General features: G+C 45.3%; 1 protein-coding gene across 4 annotated transcripts in view; it reads left to right on the top strand.

The window, feature by feature from the left end:
* Positions 1-26,897, top strand: part of LOC135911683 (phospholipid-transporting ATPase ABCA3-like) — a 96,668-nt gene that overhangs the window by 34,839 nt on the left and 34,932 nt on the right. For all 4 annotated transcript variants that reach the window (XM_065444027.1, XM_065444026.1, XM_065444028.1 and 1 more), the window contains 7 exons: positions 4,997-5,151; positions 11,053-11,208; positions 13,596-13,806; positions 16,552-16,804; positions 21,254-21,306; positions 23,605-23,873; positions 26,161-26,348. In XM_065444027.1, the coding sequence (XP_065300099.1) occupies positions 4,997-5,151; positions 11,053-11,208; positions 13,596-13,806; positions 16,552-16,804; positions 21,254-21,306; positions 23,605-23,873; positions 26,161-26,348 (1,285 nt within the window). The remainder of the gene's footprint in view (positions 1-4,996; positions 5,152-11,052; positions 11,209-13,595; positions 13,807-16,551; positions 16,805-21,253; positions 21,307-23,604; positions 23,874-26,160; positions 26,349-26,897) is intronic.

Below are 26,897 nucleotides of genomic sequence, written 5' to 3'. Positions count from 1 at the left end.
AAGTAGAATCCGCCAGAATGTGTACAAGTTTCCCTATGACCATTTTAAAGCGCCATTTTGCTACAGGATGCGTAGATGGTCCTTCGAAGTTATCTGGCCATTGTCAACAGGCAGTTGAAAATAACATGTGATGGTTGACTAAAGTACAGTTTAGAAACGCAAGACAAAATATTGTTCCGTTATCATTCACTTAATCCTTATATAAAACCAACAGTCATTTTAACGAGATGTAAACGTGCTACATGACGCTGATTTGGTTAATTATATCAGAGTAGTATAAATTTCTCTAAATACTAACTGAACACTAAGCTTAACTTAGTATGCCTGCTCCCTGTCCGATAGCAAAGCGCAACTCTTCCACCAGGTGCCTGCTGTTTGGCGAATGTCACGAGTCGTCACATTTTCCCACGTGGGATATCTTCGAATAGCTTCTGGAATAACAGACCACCTAGTCAAACAATGCAAGTAGCGCACAGTATCAGCAGTTTTACCTGATACTCGTATCATTGTCACATAAGAACAATTATGCGATTAAAAAACTATTTGTGGAAAATCAGTTCTACGGGACTGCAAATGGGAAGATGGTTTATAATAGAAAAATTGTCATCGACTCGCATTAGCTACACTGGGTGGATAACAACTTTCTTTTTCTCTTTCAAATGTGTCTATCTATTTGTATATATATTTTTTTTCATCCCAAACGCCATGAATTTTGTAAGAGTCACCGCACTTATGCCTATTCAATCAGCAGCCCTCTAAACTTAACTTCAATGACACTGTAGACATGCAAGTCCCTGAGGCTGTTTTTCTGCCGCTTGCTTAGCGTGCTAAAGTTTCCGCCCAAGCTGTCTGAAAATCGTGGATAGGATTTCTGCAATAAAGCTTATTAAGTCCCGCCCCCACGTAAAAGAGAGCCGTTGTGTCTGAAAAAAATCAACATGAGAACAAAATTAATTCAAAGCATAAAACGCAAATATAAATATGGTGGCTTTTACAATGGCTGTAAGAAAGCAGGAATGAAAGCCCCAGAAAAAGTAAGCAGAACAGCAAATGACGCTGGATGATATGCGTTAAGGAGAAAAACTGGTGCAGCAATATGGGCATAAAAACTGCAAGGTGTAAACAGCAATGGTGTAAAAAAGTCATACCTGAAATTACTGCGTAACGAGAACTCAAAGACATGAAGCCAATGAACACACAACATGTCAATAAAATAATGGAGTCACCTTTACGTGCATATGAAAGGCATTTGTTGCACGTGGCCCGAGTTACTTATAAAGAAAAGGTGCTGGTATTTTATATACATAAAGCGTTTGATTACAAGGTATCGAAAAGCAGAATCGGAGCTCTGCCTGGATCTAATGTGGCAACATTTTCTTTGTTCTCCAAGGGCAGCTCGTAATCGGCCATGCCATTCTGCCAGTTTCGTTTGGAACATTGACAGCTGCTAGGAGCCTCTTATTTTGATGTCTTTTACTCTTCTCATGTCTGTCATTAGTGCGTAAATGTCTGAAAGCACTAAAAAATCGACAAGAGCCAGGAACATTTCGATAGCTTGGACGGTGGCTAATAACATGCCACGCGACGCACCTTCAGCATGCATAGCTATACCCTATATATCTGCGCATGTTCTATCATGCCTCTAAAGTCTCTAAGTCCGATCTGGACTCTTTTTTACTAGTATTATCATTCCCCATTTGAGGTGCAACGTGTCTCGATATTATGTCACTGTGACTGGTATTCTTCGCTTAGATATTGACCTCACTGGACCACAGGCAGAATTCATCCGGGAGAACGCTTGCATTGAGCAGATCTTCATAATTTTTCTCTCTTAAGAGCTTGGTTAGTACACGAAAAAGCATGGAAGCCTATTTTACACAATGGGCAACAACGGTGTTCGCACAAAGTCTCACATTGTTTTTATGCGCTGCTTTGATTTTTGTTCTTCACAAGAAAAAAGCAGTGGACGTATATAAAAAGCACGTGTCTCTACGTCTCGATGTAATGAGTTGGAGGGACGCGTATATTATCCGTATCGTGATGAAGTTCTAAGGCCTTCAGCAACGTAATATATGTCAACAACCGGTATAGATCACGTTTACATATAAACAGCATTAGCTTAAAAAGTTGCCAATCGTCGACTATGAGGAAACTACGCGGCGCGTTGGTGACAAGCGGTTCCCGCTGTAAAAAATTCAGCACTGACAATTGATGACAACGGCATTGAATAATACTGCGCCAACCAAAATGTTATCTCATTTAGATTAGTTTATTAAGTTGTGTCCGCAACATCCGACGTGCGGCAAGGAAATTCGAAACGAAATTGAGGAATCGTTCCACTCTGTGAAGGTGGAAGACCAGCGAAGCTGTAGCACATCACACAGGGTTAGACAAGGGTAAACTTTTTTTAATCCTTTTTAATGGCAGTAACGATAGATTTGTGATTACTGTGATACAGACTGATTGCTTCGGTTACAACCTTATACAGAATCTTGCTGCAACTTAAAGAGCTTACAAGAGCTTTGTTGAGTAGTTGAGTTGACTCTGAGTAAACCATTTCTTGTCTGGATTTCAAATGTCCTCATTGAAGTCACCAACGATGATCACAGGGGTAGTGTCATCACGGCTAACCCATCCAAAGTACGTGATCATGAACTTCTCGATATCCCACTCGGGTGTGCCTGGAGAGATATGAGCAGTGCTTATCACAATTCTGTCATTCGTTCGTACCGCACAGACGTCCATCGCCACAGTCGCTGGCATTGTCTTCTTGCGAGTCAAGAGGACAAATGTACGTACATTTTGACCTTTGCGTGTATGGCAACGCCTCCTGCTCGCAAGTCAGGCTTTGAACCGGACGGGGCTATGTATTTTTCGCTTGATTACGGGGGTATGAGCCATTGATGATCACTGTTTTCGACATGTTGTTTTCTATGTTGTATGCGTTATTAGAAAGTATGTAACCACTGTTTGCTTCATTTTGATGAGTGTCTGTAGTCTCTGCCTTACGAGGCTATGAACCATTGCATTTTTTTCTCATTTAAGGGGCTATGAGTGCTTACTAGGGTATGAGCCATTGATGATGATAGTTTTTGTTGGCGCATATATACAGCTTCGCTGTAATAACCGGCATGCGCTAATTAATGTGAAACGATAATCCAAGATGTCAATGGTGGTAAAATCGTGCACCAGAGCATTCAAAACCGGCAAAGACATTGATCCCTTACTTGAATGATGATTCACCTTCAACGCAAAAAGACACAGAGAATGCGATGCACGCATAAACTTGACCTATTGAACCCCTTAGGAAGCGAGGAAGCCAGGTGGAAGCAGTGTATGAGAGAGCCAGCATTGGAAGCGGCCAAGCAACAGAAGCGCAGCAACTGTTTCGCCACGCCATTCTATATTAGCATGTGAAACTTATACAGCGAAGTTTTCTATGGCTAGGATCCTGGGAATACCTTGTGCCTCAACGGCGACAGAAAACGATCATCATCAATGGCTCGTACCCGTAAATGCAATAGCTCCTAACCCCGTCGAACCCACGTCCCAAGGGTTTCTCAAGGACAGCAACCCGATGCTTTCTTTAGCACGCTGCGCCACAAATCCACTGGGTATATGCCGCTTTTCAATGAACCTCTCGCCTACTTGGGTCACTCAGTATGTGTTTCTGGGTGTGCGGCAAGCGAGGGAACAATTGAGCGTGAGCAGGCACTGGTGCTCGACGTTTGCCGTCTCCGAGGCCCGCACGGACTTCTCGGCAGCGCTACTAGAAGGCGCTGGGGAAGTGCGAAAGCATAAGGCGATTGGAGGATTGGTGGCTCAAAAGCAGAGAGGTGACATAAGGTTAAAAGGGTAGGAAGACGTATTTAAAGAAAATCGAGAAATTCAATAACACACAACACAGCTAAAAATACAAGGCAAAATAAAAATCTGAGCATGGTGGCAACTGCCATTGCCCCGTTTCAAAGGGGACGCTCCTACCTTCCATCCATCCATCCAGAGGAAAATAGCAAGAGCTTGGCGGCGCCACCCACCAAAGGGGACGCTGATAACATCTATCCATCCATCCAGAGGAGTCCCGCTGGAGTACACGCCTAGTATATAACTCGCTTCAGCGGTGATTGATTCAATGCTAAACGCATTGTCAGCGAAAGTCAACTAGAGGTGGATTCTGCCGAATTTTTGTTGTGGGCAGGCATAGCAGTGCTTAAAAAACATGAAAAATCTTTATGTGAGTTTTTTGTGGAAAATTCTTGCCATGGCGACTGGACGCGGCTTTTGAAAGCGCTACTGTAGTCTCAAAGAGGTTATATTCGCTATCATGCCTCTGAACGTCTTTAACAACCTTTGCAACGCTACTTTCTCGCGTTTTTGGTTGTTTTACCACATTGAGATGAGGCGTCAGCTGAAAGAAACAAAAGAGAACACCTCGCACTGCTCTGCTGCAGCCTATCCTAATTCAGAAGAGGGGCTACATGCGCTATAGGTTCTGAACTAGGCACCTTTGAACGTATCGCGCCATTTAGTTCCACACAGACGAATGCGCTAAGAAAGATGCACGTTCCCATTTATTTTATCACGTTCTGAATGCTGCGATTCGAAGTGGCGCCTATGTATAGTATCGAGGCACCATCCTAGCCTCCCACTGGATGGGTGATAATCACAATATGCATTCTAGCTAGTCAGTAACTGGTAACTGCTGCATTCAGCATGGGAAAAGGCAACAAAAAACTGCAAGCACGAATTTATTTCCTGGTTATTTTGTCTTTGTGTTTCTCTTTTACCGCCTGAAATTAGTATGTAAATTTTTTTTTCAACTTTGCAGCACGGTGAACTAACTCTATGGCCTGTTTTACACATTATTCTCTTCGTTGCTTCGTGATGATATACCAAGGACTTTGAAAATAGGGCCAATCGTGTTCGTACTCAGACGGCTGCTTATTTTCGTCCTTCTCTTTACGCTAGCGTGCTTCTTCCTTTTACCCATGTGCAGGCATTGTGCGTCCAACAAGAGGATGCATTCAAGTTTGCGGCTATGACATGGTGACCCGTTCGTCTTTTGCGCGGAAGAATATCAGCTTCTGTCAGCAGGACGACGTATTCTTCGCCGACCTCACTGTCTACGAGCACCTCATCTACTTTGGACTGGTACGACAACTACACCGCACTTGTTAAGAAAATTCATAAGCTCGATTCGCAAAAGTAATTTTTACTCCGGAGCGCTGTTTATCATTGGCCGACCGCCTTCGCTAATGCACCCTCATGATTGGTTGGCACTTGCTCTTATGAACAGGGATAGCCTCAGATCTGTCTGTCTACGGGCCCTCACCTTTCGCGCCCTCATGAGGTTTTCCATGGAGGGATGGGGGAAAAGGAGGGTGAGGGTTGGCTGATTTATTTTTCAGATAAAAATTATTTTCACCGGTCAACTACAATACCGTTCAGCGTGACTGCCCATAACGAGTGAACTACCGCCGCATCTGAGACGTGCGTTTATAGTTTTTGCGACTCCTCGCAACACTTCCTTAAACAACGCTTCGGTTTTTCAACAGTTCCTCTAAGTGATGCTGTAAACTTTGTTGAGGTGTCTTCTCGCGAGAACACGAGGTGAACTTAAATGCCTCACTTCTCAGCAGGTTTGCTTCGACGGATATCGATAAACATGGTCGCTATAACGTGAAGCTAATCCAATCTGTTTCTACTCGATTTCTGCCATAAGCAATCCATTATTGGTCAAACATTTTTCGGACCACAACCACATTGTTTAGCTGCCACCCAACGTCATGAAAACCGTGAGAACACCTCTACTCATATGACGTACACAGTGATCATGAAAGATTACACAGAAGAAAAGAAAAAAAGTTTTGATATTACGCCTTTTCGTGATTATTCATCCGCTATTTGTCAAAACGTCTCGCAGTTGCGCCGCGTTCGCCTGTTTGTCACGCAACGTCGCTAAACCGCGGAAACTTACCATGTAAAGGTGACGTGTGCGCACTAAGCATGCAACAATATTTTTAATTATTTACATGCTCCGTTTCGAACGCAATATGAGATGGCTGTCCGCCGGTCACTGGCACTAGATACCCAGAGCTGTTAGGTTGAATAGATTTCTCAGCACATCGTAAAATATTTTGTGTGGCAGATTAACGTTGTCAAGCCATTTCGGCACGCATATAAAATCACTCTGCCAACTCTTTTAAACTGTCATTTTACGTCGCCGCGATTTTCGACCAGCCCGTTCAAGCTAAGCAAGGAGAAGTGGACCAATCGCAGACGCCGGCACCGTCCTCCTCATCCAGTTATCTACTTTCGCTGCGCTTTTGCCGAAGCCCTCTCTGCTTCTGCGTGCTCTTCACCTCTTGTCATCCAGTTAGATTTTTAAAAGCTTTCAAGCTGGGCCATACTTTTTGCTTTAAAAGCCAACAAACGGGGCCTCGTCTTAATGAGGACCAAGGGGAAACAAAATGGGGAGACATAGTAGGCGAGCTGGGGGGGGGGGGGGGGGCAGTTGGAGGAGCGGTGCAGTTCCAATACCACTCTGGGTCACCGCCCGATGTCTGCGCCTGTAGCTACGTAAATGAGACATTAGGAGATTGGAATAAAACCAGAAAATAAAAGCTTTGCGTTTTACGGACCCATGACTGCATAAATACGAGACAGGCGCTTTTCTACGCAGCAGGAATTCACAATAACTTGTAAAGCAGTTTCCATGACGGCAGTATTCAGAGGAACTATAGGTCTCCTCGGTGGTACCTTGCATCTCACATAGCGTGCAACACGCATCCCGTAGCTGAATCATCTATCCTGAAACACTTAATGTTCTTAGATGAAGACAGCATTGCTAATATTAACTTCTTGAACGCCTTGAGTGGGCTCGGGTTTAAATCATAATGGTTGCGACGCTGGCAAGATTTTCTTATATTTATTTATTTCGCAATAATTATAAGCATTTAAGAACATATCAGATCCTCAGAGATCTCATGTATTCCACTGTGTTGAATATTTGACTATTCAGTCAGAACGGTGGTGACGCAAACGTCTCTACAAAAACTTCTCGCCTTCAATCCTCCATCAACACCACTGGATAGCATTTAATGTGCTGGGAAAGGGCCACTTGGCCATCACTCCATTTATGCTTTTCGTTGTATTGTAAACCCTTTCGCAGGGGACGTTGCTCTAAGAGGAACGAGATGGCGCTAGCGGCGGCGCGCCATGCGTTGCCTCCGGCGAAAGCGTGCAAACGCCCACGAATGCGAAACTGTTACCACTTCTACCTTGCTACTGTGTGATCAGCTGTCAGAAATCACTAACGACGTCGCTAACGCACTATGCTCTATTTACGCTTCAAAATGTAAATAGGGGAGGGAATATTGCGCAGTACTTGACTGTAAGAATAATACTTTCGTGTAGAAGATTACATGCATCTGTGTCGCCGAGTTCATGGGCCGTTTCTTCACAAGGACTGCCTGTGTTGCCGGTCCTTGGCGATGCACAGCTTTCCTCAAGGGTAAAAAAAATATCTACACATCCACGAGAGTCGTATCGCTATAACTCGAACCGCATAACTCTAGCAACAGTGAGTGCCAGTAGTTACACAGTGGCAAATGAGTGGCGCCGTTTCCGGGCATAGTAAGTTTAGCGCACCTTATCTACACACACACACACCCCAACAGCTTATGCCAATTCTATCACGCACGTATCCAGAATAGATGAATGTAATCAATGCGCTGAAGCGTGGGCGACGACTACACGGGCAGAACATGAATGTTCGAAGTTGAGTGTTTCGTTACGGTCCACACAGTAAGCGAGTTATCAGAGATAATACGTCTTTACTACAACTATTACAAAGTACACAACGTCTGTGTTCCAAGCTTTAATTGTGCGTGGCACGAACAATTCTACCGCAACCTATCACACCCGCGAGACATTATCAGAAAAGAACCAATTAGATAGTGAGCGCACAGAGGAACGTTACCAAGTAAGAAACATGAAAAGCCATTTATTGAGCCAAGCGTGGCAAATAAAGAACAAACGAAGAGCACAAAACAATATATTCCTGACCAAACATAGGAGCGCCCATTGGCTTGCTACGAAATGTGTCTATAACTGTCGGGTTGAGTAACGTCCTCTTTTTCTTGTTCCTGTAAATCCACAGCTCCTGTCGCTATCACCCCATGAATAAATCTTCTGGAGCTTCAAAACCGGACTGAAGTATTTTATTTTCGTGGCCTTGCGTCTTGTGTTCAGGCTGCCCCATTAAGGTCAAAGTATTTACAAGAAAGCGATGAATTTGACCGCTGTGACAGGGATGATGCGCTCTTAAAACCAAGCGTCCTGCCTGAGTACGGACTTGGTGCGTGTTCCGCCGGAAATTCGTAGAACGTGCGTGCTGAGAAGCGCGGTCAGGACTTCGGATCTCCGGCTTGGCGAGCTTGGAAAAACCCAAGGTGCAAATAGAAAAAAGCACAAGGCACAAGAAAAAGGTAAACGAGGATAAATTTTCAGTTAAGGAAATTAAATTTTCTTTAGTGAACATTGCCAACAAGGTGACTGCACCAACCGAATCAGCTGAGTACGCCCACACAATGTAAAAATGCACGATGCACATTCCTGGGCGCCTCACGCCGGCGATATCAGTAGGTTCACTTCAAAAATTTTCGTCATGCTCGTCGGTGCCTTCGCTCTTCCAGGAGGTGAGAGCGCAGCTCCCGTTAAGTGCAATCACTGCAGCTCTCGGTGTGCCCAGCCAAACACTGCGTTGACTAAAAACGGCAAAGGACCTGCGTAAGCAGCAAATATTGCACGAGCGGTGCATCCATCACAGCGCAGGCTTTGCATGTCATAGGCTTATCGGCACTAGAATAATTTTCTATACCAAAACGTCGACATCAGCCCGCTACGAACAATATTAGTTCTACAGAACCCACGAGGGGAAATCAGCGAAGCCCTCTTGATATTAATTAACAAAGGTAGTTGTACCCCATACCAATAAGCAATAATAGAGGTACGAATAAAAAAGAGAGTTATAAATGAGAAGTTTAACTTTAAACGGCAATAGTGATTTACATTTCCACGTCATGCCAATGACCCTAGATAACTGGATTGTGACTGCGTCAATGTGTTCGTCCCAGAGCATATTACTCGAAAACGTTACGCCGAGAGTTCTCATACTAGTAACCATTTCTATCGTTTTTTCCCCGTACATAATTTTAATATTTGAATTCACTGGCCTATTTTTGGGCCTAAAGAGCACAGCTTTGGTTTTGTTTGTATTTATTTCTAATTGGTTCATTATTGACCAGTCCCTCAGCTTAGAGAGCATGAGGTTCGTTTCATACTCTATATCTGTACAGTTTGTTCCTGAAACAAATATACTGGCGTCATCAGCATACAGGACATATTTCGCGTTTGGGTAAATATTAGTTACATCATTGATATAGGCGTTAAAAAGAAGGGGCCCCAAGACACTTCCCTGTGGAACTCCTTTTGAAATAGGCTTCATACTTGAACAATGCATATCTATCTGAACAAATTGCTGTTCAGATAGATATGCATTGTTCAAGTATGAAGCCTATTTCAAAAGGAGTTCCGCAGGGAAGTGTCTTGGGGCCCCTTCTTTTTAACGCCTATATCAATGATGTAACTAATATTTACCTAAACGCGAAATATGTCCTGTATGCTGATGACGCCAGTATATTTGTTTCAGGAACAAACTGTACAGATATAGAGTATAAAACGAACCTCATGCTCTCTAAGCTGAGGGACTGGTCAATAATGAACCAATTAGAAATAAATACAAACAAAACCAAAGCTGTGCTCTTTAGGCCCAAAAATAGGCCAGTGAATTCAAGTATTAACATTATGTACGGGGAAAAAACGATAGAAATGGTTACTAGTATGAGAACTCTCGGCGTAACGTTTTCGAGTAATATGCTCTGGGACGAACACATTGACGCAGTCACAATCCAGTTATCTAGGGTCATTGGCATGACGTGGAAATGTAAATCACTATTGCCGTTTAAAGTTAAACTTCTCATTTATAACTCGCTTTTTTATTCGTACCTCTATTATTGCTTATTGGTATGGGGTACAACTACCTTTGTTAATTTGCATAAACTACTTGTCTTGCAAAAGAAGTTTGTTCGGCTACTCTTTAATGTCCCCTACAACTCCCATACTATAAACTTATTTCAGGAAGCCAACATAATTTCTGTGTTAAAGTTATACCAGTACAAGTTAACAACTGCATTTATGCGGGAAGTAAAACTGAACTGCTCCTTTCTACGAGAACTTTCTAACCTTGAACTTAATGACAAATTTTATGTTACCCGTCATAAACAGATATGGCGGGTGGTCACACCCAGAACAAATTATCTAAGGGAGAAGCTGTCACACACAATGCCAATGCTTCTAAATAAATATAATATTCTAGGCGTTGATATCACCCAAATAACGGCCCAACAACTGAGAGACTTGTATATGCATGATTTTGAAATTACTGGTTGAGTGTATATCCTCTCGGCTAGTATCTATATAAAGTGTGTATATATGCTTCTGTATATGTGTGTGTGTGTAGGTATGCATACGAGTGTGTATGCATATACGGGTATATGAATGCATGTATTTGTATATATATGTGTGTATATAATGTTCAGCGGCGTATTCTTGTCTCATTTGTATTCACCACAAGAGCCACACAAGCTACCCTAAGTATTTTTGGTTTAGTCACCAGTGGCTCTGTATCGATATAGGTGTGCATGTGTAAATGCGAGTATGTGGGTTCATGAGAGTATATACGAGTATGTGTATATATATGTATGTATACATATGTATATGTGTATGTGTATATATGTATGTATGATGCATATGCGCTTGCATGTATGCTGTTGCCGAATATTCTGTAGAGGGGGCTGCGGGCCTCGTCAAGCTGCCTACTGGAGCAGCTTTTACTTGCAGCCTCCTCCATCAAGTAGATGGAAATAAAGCTATTCTATATCACATCTGCTGTCAAGGTTTGCTGACACACTCTTTTGACCTTCTGCGCAGCTCAAAGGTGTTCCGTACTCGTTGATCAAGCAGCGAGTCGAGGAAGTGCTCGATGACCTTTACCTCACAGACAGCCAACACCAGCAGCCATGCCACCTGTCCGGAGGCGTCAGAAAGAGGCTCAGCGTTGCCATTGCTGTCGTCTTGCGTCCCAGGGTATACGCTGAACCACCCTTCTCGAAGTCACTCCTTGTGGTGGTACATTGCCACTGCTATGCTATGTAAATTCCATGGCTCTGTAGGTCGTAATAAGCAAATCAATGCCTATCACCATATGTCGCTGACAAGAGAAATCAGGCTTCTTTTGATGCACAATGTGCTCCTGATCGTTCGAAGAACAGAAGCTCTTCAGAGTTATGAACTTAGTATAAGAGAATGGGTATAGCAGCCCGTATGCACTTCGACATCTATTACCAACCGAATAATATGACTATAGCATCTCAGTTTGAAGGTAAATGTTCGTTACACACTCGTGCTTGAAGGTCAGTGTACGCCGTCGTTCATGTGAACAAGCGTAGCTCGGCTCTTACGTTGCCCGCATGAAGGACACCGTCGTTCAGGATGGATGGATGGATACAACTTTCTTGTACGTCCGACAAGGTCTAACGCGATCCGGGCTCAGGTCTCTGAAGCCAGAAGAATAATGGGAACCAAGAAGCTTGATTTGCCATATTCGTCTCGCTCATTGCACACGGTGGTCTCGACCTCGGCAGACTTCATGCCATGAGGCATCGTACAAGGGTTTACTGATCATTTTCCTACAGCTGAGTTCACATACTCTTGACGCCTGCAGTTCAGACTTTTCCACATCTACTGCCACAGCCATGAGTTGCACTGGCTCTCCCGAGGCCACATCTAGTACAAATTAAAAAAAATGGTTGTGGCTTAGCTAAGGTTAAGCCCAGGATGCGAAGCATACTAGCCTTTATTTTAGTTGTTGAACCACTGTTTAGCCTGGTGAACTGCTGTTGCTTGGCTATATTTGGTTCGGCTAGACGAAGAAACAACCCATGCGTTACTCTGCTTATTCTTTTTTTTCAAACCAATAAATACGCTGTGGTAATCAGTAAAGTAGTGGCTCTTTGTTTGAACATCACTTATCTCGTATTTTCTCGCCACATTTCTGTGCAGGATCAAGTCCAAGCTGCTACCAAACGAGCTGTTTCTAAGGCTCAGGCGTGCGTCGCTTGCTCAGGCGCATATTCCGTTGCCGCGCCGAACGCGGCGTTGCTCGACGCTCACTGCGTCCGATCCGGGGCGCGTAGTCGCTGTGCCGTAGCCCATTGTCTTACACCCCTTGGCGGGTCGACGGGAACGCTGTCGCGTTTTGCAGCTGTTATGACGCCATATGGTAGCTACGCGGCCGCGCGCGGCGCAGCAAGGAAGAGCGTGGTTGTGCGGCTAGTATGCTTCGCATCAAAAATACACAAGGAGCGCTGTCGCCCCGATAGCTCAGTGAAAGAGCGCCGCACACGTAATGCATAAGGTGAGGGTTTGATTCCCAGTGGCGGCAAGTTGTCTGATCGTACACTTTCATTCGCCTTTTCCTTATTCTTTCGTAATTTCAATTTAAACGAACAATCAATGTCCACAAAGGTTTTTCTTGGCCCTACTGTATGTTGGCTTCATGTTATTGTTAATGTGCTTCAAGAAATTCAGCTAACATATGTTACTAATAAACCTGGAGGGTAATGTCAAGGACTCTAGCTTTCGGAGCAAGTGTCGTTTATTATAAATTTATAACAAAGCCTCGGAAAATGCAACAAAATGGTGACATCTGGAGGCTTCGAGAGATGTTTTTCTTGTCCTATCCACGCAGTCAATCCTAATTGATTAGACCAGCCCGCCAGGCCTTGAAGAAAGCGTTGTGATGCCTCCCGAGAAGAGAATAATTGATTCATTTCTCAACAGACCACGTTCAAGCAAATCTCATGAAAGTTACAATGTTGCTCTAGGAGTTCTGTTACGTTTTCGCAATGGTGCCCCAAACACAAGCTACGCACAGTTCTTCTAGAGAGTGCATCATAGTCGTCGCGTACCTCTGTTCGGTTTCCTTCAGTCTTGCCAAATCGGTTAACGATGTGACGTGGTGCCCTCGTTTACTTGTTCGTCACTGTCTCGCCGGATTCTATTATTAACAGGCACTTAAGTATAAGATGTGATCCCGTAATTAACAAAGTCATCTGAGAAAATAGTTGAGGCAGTTCTCGTTCCCTCCACAGCCCACTTTAGAAACACGAATTTTCAAGACCAGGCTGACTACAGATACCGCGTTCCTGTGCCATTAAGAAATGAGACCATTTAAAGACAATGGTCGAAACGGGTAACAATAATGCGTGTGATTACTGCTTACTGCAAAACCTTCGTACGTGCTGCTTCCTTTACTTGCGTGCACACAAAACCCAATGTGCTCAGAGTTACTGAAAAGGAAACGCTATTGATCCTCCACTCAACGGCCCGATTTTCATTGCTCTTTCCTCATCTCGAACACAAGCGACGGCACTGGCTGCCACAAAAGCTGCAACGTTGGGTGGTGCGCGCAGGTGATCCTCCTGGACGAACCGTCAGCGGGCATCGACCCGGAAAACCAGGGCGACCTATGGGACCTGCTGCTGGACATTCGACAGACGTGCGCGGTGGTCGTCACCACCCACGACCTGCAGGAAGCCGACGCGCTCGCTGACCGCCTCATTATAATCGCATACGGACGAGTGCTTTGCTCGGGATCGTCAGCCTTCATTAGGAAAAACTTCGGTACGAACCGCCATACGATCACGCCCATAACGCTAGTACTAGGTCACGATCAAATCAGCGCGCGAAAGCAGGCAAGCTATATTTTAAAGCAGCCTTTCGCCGCACGTAACTGACCTCTTTCAGATCGCGCCACTGGGTAACAAGAACAAAATCCTCGCTTCTCACAGGCGCACATATTTGCGTAGAACAACGGCGAAATATTCATGAAATCCAAGCATCGCGCTTGACGCTACGAAGCAAATTCCCAGTCATCATTTTTTTGTGTTTTATATCCTCGGTCACATTGAGTATGACCAGTCTATTATGCGGAATCTTGAAACGTGGTTAGGTTTCGCAGAAATGTAGCGGCGGAATTATGTGAATTTTAATTATGCGTGCTACTTCACTGCAATAATGAAGTGCCTTTGAATTCGGATACACTGATGCAATTATATTGCCGTAAAGCCTCCCCTGAAGGATATTTTTGTATGTATTCGCAGTCCTGCCATTTTGTATTTGTGGCGCGCGGTTTATGAGCAAATATTTGGTATTGAATTACTTGTGCACTCCTAGAGTACGCTTCTCCAATAAGAAAAATGGGACACATTCCAAAAGCACGCCTTCACGTGTTAAAAGATGTGTTACCAGCATCAGAACCCCGTGACGTCAGAGATTGTGGGAACGTTGTGGGAATTAAGTTCAATGTCATTAATAAAACCACATTCCTCCATTCGCATTCCAGAAGAACCAACATATCTTCATTGCAGCATATATCGAGTTTCCAGTATGAAAGAGAGGCACGTACCCATCTACACCGTAAACATTTGCACAAGGAGTGTCCTGGCAACCGTCGTATTTTAAAGGCAATAATCAAAAAGAAAATCTGATTTATTTTCTTTACCATTGAACAATAGCTTAGTCCTGAATAAAGTAGTAGTTTTCGAAGCACTACTTTACTGAACAGTGTACGTTGGTTTCATTTTTCGTGTTTTGTTTCTCTATTGGGCACTGCGATCTTTTTTTTTTCATGTCCTCTTCCCTTGTTATTATTCACATGTCGCACTTCCGAAGTATTGTCGCAGTAGCACTTGTTTTCCGGGTAACCGGAGCACGTATTTACGAAGAGCTCTCACGCTGTAATTATTTGTAAGAGCGAATTCTACCAATCCTAATGCTAATTAGTGAATGTAGTTGGCCAGTGGCGAAGATCATTTACGCATGAAAAGCTTTGTAAAATCTCTCTCAGCAGAGCACTATCTTCCTTAAGCCAACAACTTCTTGAGCAATTGCCCTGACGAAGAAAGAACTGAGGAGTCCCGGTTCGCCCACTGTAGATAAATTTTCATCCGCCTTCCTGTGAGTCATGGCCTGTATTCGAGAAAGCTCTCTAGCCACAACTGTTCGCATTGGCAAATAATTGCCGATCCTGACGGTGGACGTATTTTTTGCGAAGGTGACCAGTCAACGGGTACCACCACTTAAGAACGAGAAGCTTTGTCAATCCGGCCCCATTTGTTTGAATTACTCTCGCAGGCGTAGTTAATTCACACAAGACCAATTTGCATCAGACCTGAAAATTCAGAGTCCGCTTACTTAGAAAAGCTCAGAACATCCGTGGTAGATGCGCAACATCCTTGGTAGCCGTGTTGTGATGATTCACGCAGTGTTTAGACTGATGGCTACACGCGAGAAGCTTCGTCATGAAGCCTTTTACAAGCAGGGCCACATTAGGGGAAGCATTCGACGTTCAAATAGCACGCTGTTTGATTATCATGTTCTGACCAAGGAGGCTTTTTTTAGAACATCTTCCACGCCGCTTTTGCAGGTTATAAATAAAAAAAAACATTAGACTGACGTGCCTGCCTTAAGGAAGCGGTGTGGTTAGGTACTCAGTGTCAATGCCAACTGGTTCTTGAAACATGTATTTTAGTAAAGATTACTTTGACGGGCATGCTCTTTGGCTCATTGCGTTGCAGAAAATCTGCTCGAGCACAGCAGTCATCAAAGAACTGCATCACCGATGACCATAGTGTGCCATCGGAGAGTCATAGAGAAGCAGCTGCAACTGGTTTAATAATTAATCCAATGGTTAAATTAACGAATGCTGTTCTAGTTCATTATTTCATAACTTTTTTTCTCTTTACATTTTCCTAAGCTTTCTCATGCATCAGGACGCTGACACAGAAAATAGACGCATGCAAACACAGATTGTATAGGTGAGAGCTTGTTTTTCTCAGAGTGGTATGAACAATTCGCTACGTCACAGAAACGCGCAAAGATAAAGCGATAGCTCGAAGCAGAAGCTAAAATCAACATACCACTGCAATCAAGCATGCTTTCGAAGAAATATTCGCTCTGTGGTTGACAGGGCTATTGAGGCAAACTGACACAATATTCACCAGGTCTCAATACCTTTTTCGCCTTGCGATCCTTACTTTCTTTATATACTTAGTTTACTGCACTGTCTTGTCTGAAAATCCGTCAGCCGAGAAAGAAAGTGTGTGACACACAACTTTCACGAAATTCACATGGTATTCCTTTCTAGGACAACGATGTAGACACGTGCTTTCACAATATAGAATGCAATTGATTACGCCCGTCTAATACAAAACCGTGAAGTACCAGAAATAACAATAACGCCCCCCAAGAGGCTTACTCACGTCGCGAGTGCCGCGAATGTGTACGGATAAGTAGTACTAACAACAGCAAGACTCCGCGCTTTCATTTTTGTAACGCCACTCGTGTACGATGCATTCGCGATGCTAGGTCCGGGCTACCAGCTCATCATTAGCAAGAGCCAGGCGCCGTTCAACTTGGTGGAAGTGATGAAGATAATCAAGAACACCGCACCCGCGGCTCAGGTGAAGGCCGTGCGCCCCGACGAAGTGGACATCGATCTGAATGTGGTTGGCACCGAGGGCTTTGACGTCATGTTCGCCCAACTCGAGCGGGCATCCCGTTCTTTTGGGATCAACGCCATCTCAGTTACGGCCACTACCTTGGAAGAGCTGTTCGTCAGGTGCGCTGCGGTGAAATGCCTACTTTCAAACCACCGCTGTGACTAGGGTGCAGCTAGAGCGTTATCACAGGGGTTACTCAATCACGGATAACTCTGAAGTCTTCCATCTGCCGTCACTTTCGGGTATACACCAGAGCTGTTGCTGGAAACTCATACCCGCAGCATGCGCATACGATCCTTCTCTGGGCCACGTTCTCGGCTGCAGTTGGCATAGCAGTTAGCTTGGCTTTGAGATTCAAGTGTAATATGTGTCACGCTTCAGTTATCTGCAACAACAGATATACACAACTGAGCCATATCAGTGCAAGTACCTCAATATACAGGAAGACGCGATAAATACAGGACACAACTCAGAGAATATATTATTAAGCCTTTCGTGTTGACGGATGTGCAAAGTGCAGCGTCCGAATATTCTTTTAATGTTAACATTTCAGTTGTTCCATCACGTTGTTAATCTCGACAAAGACCTGAAGGACCGTCTACAAACCAATTTTGTATATTCAATTTCTGAACAATATAAAAGTGCCGCCTATACGAGCCATCTACGACGGTCGAACATGGGATGTGTGGATCCAACGTTTCGGCAAAGCAACTTGTCTTTCTTTTTTCTCAGGTCAACCACTGCTTTCGTTGGCAGCGCCTATGCAAATCACTCTTCCTCCCCTCCCCCTACTATGAGGAGAGTGAAGTCGTGCGTAAGGTACTAAGAGAGACGTAAACGAATTCCGATCCAGCTTAGTGTAGCACAAAACTAGGAAAACTCGTACGGAGTTTCTCACAAAAACAGCGAAATTCGTACTAGTACCGACCGCAAACCAGGAGGGATGGCCTAGCTTTCCCAGGGCGTTCTTTTTGTCGTCTGTGCTAACCATGGAGTAGCCGATCGCAGAGCGAGCGCGAATCGATCGGCAACTCGAAGCGCCCCGGCATGTGAAGCACATGGTGGAACAACCCTTTTTGTGACTCTTCATTCACCTAGCTGGTTTCCGAATAAGTAATTCACTACATTGAAAATACTGAAAACGTTCAATAGATGGTGACTGCATGGAGGGGGGGGGGGGATATCGACTGTAGTCATTAAAGAACATAGAAACCCCTCCTTTGTCAATATGCCGCATAACCTCATTTGTAAGGTTCCGACTTCCCTAATTCTACTTTGTGCGTCCATTATTCTCCTACCCCGTTGTGTGCGAATGAGCTATGTTAACCCTTTTGAAGAAAGCAGTTATCCCCTTAATGAATACAGTTGCCTACATACACAAGTCATTACCAGGGGTTGGTTCGCCCCCTGTTAACGCTAAAACCTTCCTGCCAACGTCTTTCTATACTATCCATGTAGCTCAACCCTTAACGCCCCAACACAACGTCCGCTACTACTGGGGCACTATAACGTAAAACTATTCCAAACTTTTCTATTCCAATTCTGCTATCAGCCCTCCGCGATTGGTCAAAAACTTTTTTCGACCACCCCCCATTTCACCTGTCTGTCACGCGACGTTACAAAAACCGCAATACCTCCCCATCTGATATGATGTGTGCACACTGATTATGCATGATTTGACAGAAAAAAGAAAAACAGTTATTTCTGATTCGACCCCTTTTCGCCATTAGCCCTCGGCTATTGGTACAAAGTTTTCGGGCTGCAGCCACTTCACCTGCCTGCCACGCGACGTCACAAAACCGCACGAACTCACCGCGTCAAAGTGACGTGTACGCGATAAAGATGCATTAATATGCCGAACAAAACTGAATTTTTTTCGGAATAGCCGCAGGCTGCCCCGATCCGAAAGGAATAAAAGATAGCTGCTGCCGATCGCTGAGACGCTGGCTACTCGCACATGCCGGAGAGCATGGGTGTATTTGCGTATGATAAAACTTCTTGCGTGACCGTGTAACGTTTTTAAGCACTTTCGACACGTTTACTACCTCATTCTGCCAACTCTTCTTTGCTGAGGGTCAATTTTAGCGTCATTCTTAAGCTTCCGTTGCATGCCGCCGCGATTTTCGACCAGCCACCACAAGCTAAGTAAGGGAAAGCCGACCAATCGCAGACGCCGGCACCACCCTCTTCATCCGGTTATCGGTTTTCAGTGCACTGGCTCTGCCCTAGTGAATCCCTCTCCACTTGAGCGTTCTCCTCGCCTCTTGTCAGCCAATTAGATACAACAAGCCGCTCAGTGTAGGCAATGTTATTCGTTTTTCAAGCAAACAAAAGGGACCTCCTATGAACGAGGACAGCGTTTGATTGGTCTGTTCAGACAACCCTATGGGTGACCACCCGGTGCTTGCGTCGGTGGTTACGCAAATTTGACGTCAGGAAATTGGAATAGAAACATATTGGAATAGTTTTACGTTATAGGGCCCCTGGTGGGCATCTCTCTCTCTCGCGATTCGTCCCACGTACATAGCACGTCGGTGCAGCTGCTGTGCTAAGTCATATAGCTTGAGCTACCCTTCGCGGGGAAGTTATGTTGAAGTTGTTTAGGATCAGTTGCCACGTGGTTGTGGAGCACAAAACTATACACACTTACATATTTGAACTATCGAGGGTTCTCTTACTAATCTTACTAAAGGCCTAATAAATTCTCGTAGTTGTATTCTTGCCGTCTAAACATGTCCAAATCCGTAGATTAAGTATTCGAGAACATGTCTTCGAAACTCGCCTTTATTGGCTTCGAACGTGTCGCTCTTTGATTAGCTTAACATGGTCAATATGAGTAACTGGCATTAGGATAGATTTTGCCACTCCACTCGTAGCATTCGCAGCAGATGAAGATTTGTTCAGTACTGGAACACTGTAGTCCTTGAACAGCTTTGAGAATTTACCATTCTAATCTTCTTGAACAAAGTTCGAAAGCCTCGTACTAATTTCTGCGTTGAATAAATAACTGTCACATTTATCAGCGCCCAGCTCTTTCACCATCAGCATGGTTTCCTTCCCGTAATAAAGCACTTGACGGATAAAGACGCGCTTTGAAGCGTACCTAAAAACGATAACGCTAAATAAAGCATGAAATCGTAACAATCGTAAAATCGTTTTTTTTCAATCATCCCAATATTTATTATTATCACGAGAAAGTCGACCGCACAGAGTGTCAGTGACCTTGTAACAGCAAGAGGCACTCCGAAGCGAACAGGGCAGCGAATGGCACTTGACCTGAAAATCCCCTTGCACGCCCACGTATGCTGTCGCCGATCCCGAAGCGTTTGCCGCTGCAAGGCCGCTGAGGCGCCATGCGGTCGACGCTCTGGCGATAAAAATATTTCCGTAGTCTTTATTTCCAACATGATTTCAAAGTGCAATAAAGCACTACCTTGTAAGAAAGTGTTTTAAAGCAGAGTTGTCGCGAATACTTAAGTCCAATGAAATATGAAAAACTAGCGCCCGAAGTGTTCGACACACCGAAGCCGGATTATGTAACATACAACTTGTCCAGTGAAACAAGAAGAAGGTAGCGAAAATCTTGAAGCTGAAGACACTGCAACGAAAAATATATAGCTAAAAAAACTAAAACAGTGTTTATATAGCTGCTGTCTACGTTTTCTCTTTTATATATGAAGGAAGCCCCCCGGCAAAAAAAAATCGACCCATTGCAGTGTTTCTACGCAAGTACATTTGTGCCATGTCCCTTTCGCCCAGACTGAGGAAGACGAGTAACTAGCAACCCTCTGTCTATAGGCATTTCGCATTACACGCAAGGTTAATGCTTACAGCGGAGCATTTGTTGTTAGTTTCTCGATGTTAGAATCATTTCCTTGGGCCTTGCCGCTGAATGTAAATATCTGGCATTGTTGCGACCACGACATTGGCACCGATTTCTCCAGCGAAACATTAATAGCAGTGTGACAAAATGGCTAGCCTCATAAGCTTGGCTGATGTGCTTGATATTTCAGTCGAACGCACGCTGCCTGCCTGCCCAGAAATTCCTACTTCAAATTTAACAATTCTATGAATTGACGGGCACAAGTTCAGTGCACATAGCTTGCGCCATGCAACGTTAATTGAAACATAAGCCGTCAGAATTTTTGAAGTAGCTTCGATAGCTAACTTATGGTTTCCCGGCTATATGCAACAACAAATGGCTGCACCGGGTCAAAGAATACGTTGGTAGCGCTCAAGTTATTTTTAGAAATTGCTTTACAGACCCCATTCCCGGCATTGAGTCAGGGAGGTATCAAGAAAAATAAACTTGATCAGTGCAAACAAGGCAAAATAAAACACCGTAAAGTGTATCATAACAACAGTAAAACGGCAAAATGAAGTATAGGCGGCATTTAAAGTTTAACGACATCATTACTAAACAAGGTACCGAAGGACTACGATCAAGTATACCTTGAAATCAGTGCATAATCGCAAATTATTTAGTGTGGTGCTGTAGCATGCATTGAACTTACTCTCTTAGTTCAAAAGGCTATCTTGCTTTCTATTTCTTTCTTAATCTCTCTCAGGATCAACCTCAGCGAGCTGTCTGAACATGAGCGGGGCGCATGGTTGAACAAAGGCAAGAATTGTCATTTTTGTCAGTCAATTCAAGGATGTCTTACACGTGCGTCAAAGATCAAGGCCAGCTTTTTTAAAACGCTGGTAAAAAGAAGTACTGACCATCTCGTAGCCAGGCTGATCACTCGCGCTTACTAGCCATATATTACATCGTACAAGACACGTCAAACTGCTCGTATGAAACGAACTAATTGAGGCCACCAGGCTAGGCTTCACAGTGATATCTTTAAATCTACACGTCATGGTGACACCGTGTCAATGGGAATCTCATTCTGCTCACAAGAGCAAAATAGGAAGATTGACTGTTGCCTGTGGCGACTGGGAATTTGAACGAGCATCAAATGCAAGAACAACGTAGCTATATCGATAGTTCGATACATCCACCAACCCACATAGATCAAAATTTTCTCGGGACCATCCAATCCACTACGGCTCTTACATAATCATGCTGCTGCATTCGGACAAACTCAGCCCGAAAGCACGCAGGCATGCCATTCAGCCAGTCAGGCAAGCCAATCAACGAGGCCAGTCAGGCCTGGTTAATTCAATCAGGCCAGTAAGCAATAACGCCAGTAAGTCAATCAGACGAAACAAGTCGGCAATTCACTAAGGGTGTTTTTCACCGGTTGACCTGGAAAAGTATTTCTTGCTCGAAAGCGACGAATCAGTATTTCGCTGGTCCGTATTTCAATCAACTCGCTCCGCGCTGGATCGCCCTCACTTGCTCCTTTGCCGAAGCACGGATTCGGGCATAAATAAGACTAGAAGCGTACCTCACTTCCGCTCGCAGTGGGACGGCGACGTGCGCATAGACTTCGGATATGATCCACTCAGGAGCATTTTTTCTATCTGCTGGCAGATTCGTATTGCTGAAATCCGAGTACTCGTTCGAGGATTTCGGCAGCAGCTCCAAATCGACCAGTGAAGAAGACAATAAACCAGGTGATTATTAAACCAGTCAGGCAAGTAGTCAGTCAGTCCGGAAGGCAGGTCAGATAAGTTATTCAGTGAGACGGTGAATCAGGCAGTCAGTCACGCAGTCAGGACGTCAGTCAGTCAGTCGGTCAATCGGTCGGTCCGGTCGGTCGGTCGGTCGGTCGGTCGGTCGGTCGGTCGGCCGGTCGGTCGGAGGAGGAGAAGTAAGTAAACTTTATTACTCTAAAAAGAGTAATTCAGCGGTCAAGTCGGATGTCTTCATCTTCTATTGGTTGATGACAATCTCCGGCCTGCATGGCTGGCGCCCCTATTCTAAGGCACCACTGAGCGTGGCTGCTCGTCGGGCATAATCCACCAGCCTCCGTTGGAGGCTAGGGTTGCCTAGGGCTAGGGCTAGGGCTAGGGTTGCCGCTGGAGAGCACGCTCTCCCATTGCTCCGCACTCGGATTTTCTATTTTGTTGAATGCCTTATTCGTATTGCACTCCCATGTAATGTGATAAAGTGTGGGTATTGCGCCACACCACGGCCATGTGTCCCTGTATTGACTTGGGAACATTTTGCTTAATGTATGTAAATTTGGGAAAGTTCCTGTCTGCAGCTTTCGCCAGTAAACTGCCTGTTGAGTGAGTGTATTGTGGGGTGGGGGATACCTGAACTTCGTCCCTCTGTAGTAATTTAGTATGTCAGAGTACGTTGGGGTCATTGTCATGAAATCCTGAGGATCTCTGTTTAGGTCCGCTCGGTTTGTATGCTAGCGAGCGATCCTATCAACACTTTGGTTGCTCTCAATCTCAGTGTGCCCTGGTACCCAAAAGATGGTGTGTCTAATGCGTTTATTCTGTCGGCCAGCGCGGAGGAAGATTTGGAATGCGTTTTGACCTATTCTGCCGTTAATGTAGTTTCGGGAGTCTGTTGGAAGAATTATAAGGGATCTATTTGTGCGGCATCTCTCTACAGCTGCTAGAGCAACAGCCATTTCCTCTCTCTCCTTTACCGTACAATCCCGTGCCGACGCGCATGCGATTTCCCTATAGTCCGAGTCTATTACTGCCGCTACGACTCTTTGTTCTGCCGTCGGTCGGTCGGTCGGTCGGTCGGTCGGTCGGTCGGTCGGTCGGTCGGTCGGTCGGTCGGTTAATCGGTCAGTCGGTCTGTCACTCCGTCAGTACTCCGGCTATTCATCTTTAGCGCAGCTTTTTTAGCAGTCTAGGATTCCAACAATACATGAAAGCGTACATCAAAACGTCTATAGGAGTGTGATCCCATAACAGCTATCTGTGTAGAGTTCATCTTATTGATTTCTTTACCGCGTAAGAGGCCCAGAACACGCCGTTGCCACACCCTGTCAGTCTCGATTTTCAGACGACGACGTCAGCACGGCCAGCTCGATGGTCCACGTTCAACCCGAGTTTACGCGTACGCTGGCGGCGCTGCTGTCCAAGCGTGCCATGTGCCTGACGCGAAGCTGGACCACGCTGGCGCTAATGTGGGCCGCGCCCTTCGCCATCTTCTGGGTGCTGCTGCTCTTCGAGAAGTCTGCATTGCGCGGAGTCACACCGTTGTTCACCGACCGCGTCCTGGTGCCCTTGACGCTGGCCGGTGCGGAACTCGACGAAATCGACTCCCCCGAGGCGAGTTAGACAACACATGTTCTACTGGGCAAAAAAAAAAGCTGATAGCTGAATTATAAAGCTAAATACTAATAGCGATATATGAAGCTGCGAGTGAAAAAAAAACCGTTTCATAAGTCCGACTGGTGGGCATCTGTGCCCTATCCGCCACGCAAAATCATCATATGGCCCTAAATTTTCTATGGTCCCTTAGGGCCCTATAACGTAAAACTATTCCAATATGTTTCTATTCCAATCTCCTGACGTCAAATTTGCGTAACCACCGACGCAAGCACCGGGCGGTCACCCGCAGGGTTGTCTGAACAGACCAATCAAGCGCTCTTCTTGTTCATAGGAGGTCACATTTGTTCGCTTAAAAAACGAATACCATTGCCTGCACTGAGCGGCTTGTCGTGTCTAATTGGCTGGCAAGAGGCGAGCAGAACGCTCAAGTGGAGAGGGATTCACTGGGGCAGAGCCAGTGCACTGAAAATCGATAACCGGATGAAGAGGGTGGTGCCGTCGTCTGCGATTCGTCGGCTTTCCCTTACTTAGCTTGTGGTGGCTGGACGAAAATCGCGGCGGCATGCAACGGAAGCTTAAGAATGACGCTAAAACTGACCCTCAGCAAAGAAGAGTTGGCAGAATGAGGTAGTATAAACTTGCCGAAAGTGCTTGAAAACGTTAGACGGTCACGCAAGATGTTTTATTATACGCAAATACACCCATGCTGTCCGGCAGGTGCGAGTAGCTAGCGTCTCAGCGATCAGCGGAAGCCATCTTGTATTCCTTTCGGAACGGGGCAGCCTGCGGCTATGCCGAGGAAAATTCAGTTTTGTTTGGCATATTAACGCATCTTTATCGCTTACACCTCACTTTGACGCGGTGAGTTTGTGCGGTTTTGTGACGTCGCGTGAGAGGCAGGTGAAGTGGGTGCAGCCCGAAAACTTTTGACCAATAACCGAGGGCTAATGGCGAAAAGGGGTCGAATCAGAAATAATTGTTTTTCTTTTTTCTGACAAATCATGCATAATCAGTGTGTGCACATCATATCAAATGGGGAGGTATCGCGGTTTTCGTGACGTCGCGTGACAGGTGAAGTGGGTGTGGTCGAAAAAAGTTTTTGACCAATCGTGGAAGGCTGATAGCAGAATTGGAATAGAAAAGCTTGGAATAGTTTTACGTTATAGCGCCCCTAATGTCACCTGCCAACTTCGGCTTCATTGTAATAAGCGACACCTATTCTGCGACGTATTAATAAGCGACCCATTATGCGTCTCGTACGGACTGTGCGACCATCCCTTCACATTATCATTATCCTTATCGATTGTGGAATTACTGGCTAGAAAAAGAATAGCTGACGCTGTCCTATCTTCCGGTGACGAAAATCACGAGTCTCCTGTCTGCCGACTTGATTTTACTACGTTTATCCGGCGTTGATGATCTGATACAGCCATTTCCCCGCACGTGCCTCTTGGCCGTTGGGCTTCCGGTCTTTTTTATCACCTAAGCATAAATTAAACAAGAAGAATGCCCGAACAGTTTCATCAACTTTATTCACCATCTTCACTGGACGAATCAGACTTCAGAATATATATTGGCACAAATCCGAACACGAGCACGTCGAAAACGATTTGAATGCGTTGTTTCGTTTCAAAGTTAGGCCTGCCTTTATGGCTTGATTGAGGCATGGAAATGTATATGCGCAAAGTAAGATATGGCCACGAAAGGTAAAAAAAAAAACGCCTGAACTGCAGCATAGAGTACAGCCTACGTGCGCGCGTTGGTCGAGTAGGATTTATTGAGGCCATTCCACGTTTCGTAAATGGGCTAGGAAAAACTTTACCCGCCGCAATGGGTCGGCGGCTATGACGTTACGCTACTAAACACGACGTCAGAGATTTAAATCCTGGCCGCGGTGGTTGCACTTTGATTGGGCCTGTATGCAGAAAACTTGCTTTGGGAGAACCTTGAGGAACCCTAGGCGGCTCGTTAAGAAACCGGAGGACTCCCTTAGGGCGTCCCTCGTAAAATTCATCCCGGAATGTCGGGACGTCAAAACCCCAAATCCTTGTAATCAACTTTAATTGTTGGCTGATGCTGTAATTTCTAATATTCTGCTCCCGCGGCTGTATGCATACATCAGGAACTACACTATGCTTAAAAAGCGGCCATGCAATTGTGAGTAAAATGTGTTTTATTATCCATTTGACTTTCTGGCTCTTCATCGGGTATTGAATGACGACTTGCGGTCGATATGCGTATTGCGTAGAATGCGTTTTCAACGCACGCGTGCGCCTTCGTGCAGGCGTTCGTGCAGTTCGGTCGCGACCAGGTCATACCGGCGGCCGCCTATCGCGCCCTCGTCGAGCAGCACGGCGCCACGGTCACCACCTTCCTCGATGCGCAGGAGCGGCTGCTGTTTCTGGCGAGCCAGGATTTCGTCGCCTACTCGCAGCAGCTGCTCGTCGGGGCTGTGTTCGACGAGAACGGCACGTGCGTGCGGTGCCACTCGTTTCACGTTCTGTGCGATAACTTCTCGCGTGAAGCGATCCGAGACGAATACGACTCCTCGTTGCGCGTATATGTGAAGACTGTGTCGCGACTCAGTGAAGAAAGAAAAAAAATGAGAAACGGTGTGAGAGGAATGTTCCGACAGAACTCCGGTGAGCCAAGTGTATAAATATTCTTGTAAGCTCTTGGAAAAACGCTAGAAGGCTCACCGACAACCGAAATGATCGCGCAGGTCTCGTGCAGCGGCAAACGCGCGCTGTGCGCGCAGCGCCATGCGTTTGCGAGCGCTACAGGCAGGACACATCAGACTGGCTTGCCCCGCAGCATTTCCAGCAACCAAAAAAAATTAAGAGAGCTCTGCCGCTAGTAGGTCAAAGGGTTCGAAGGTGAAGTATGGTGGCTCAGCTAGCGTGAAGATACGCCTGTTCTTTAAAGCTTCGTCTGGTGACATTGCACTTCGATCATTTTCAGCAAAACAATGTGCTTCAAGTTTAACAGTTCGCAGTGCTTTACATGTGCGCCGTATGCAAT

This window comes from Dermacentor albipictus, chromosome 2 (genome assembly GCF_038994185.2).
Source record: "Dermacentor albipictus isolate Rhodes 1998 colony chromosome 2, USDA_Dalb.pri_finalv2, whole genome shotgun sequence".
Lineage (NCBI taxonomy): Eukaryota > Metazoa > Arthropoda > Arachnida > Ixodida > Ixodidae > Dermacentor > Dermacentor albipictus.
The sequence above is the reverse complement of the archived record's forward strand: the minus strand, read 5'-3'. Positions and strand labels throughout refer to the sequence as shown.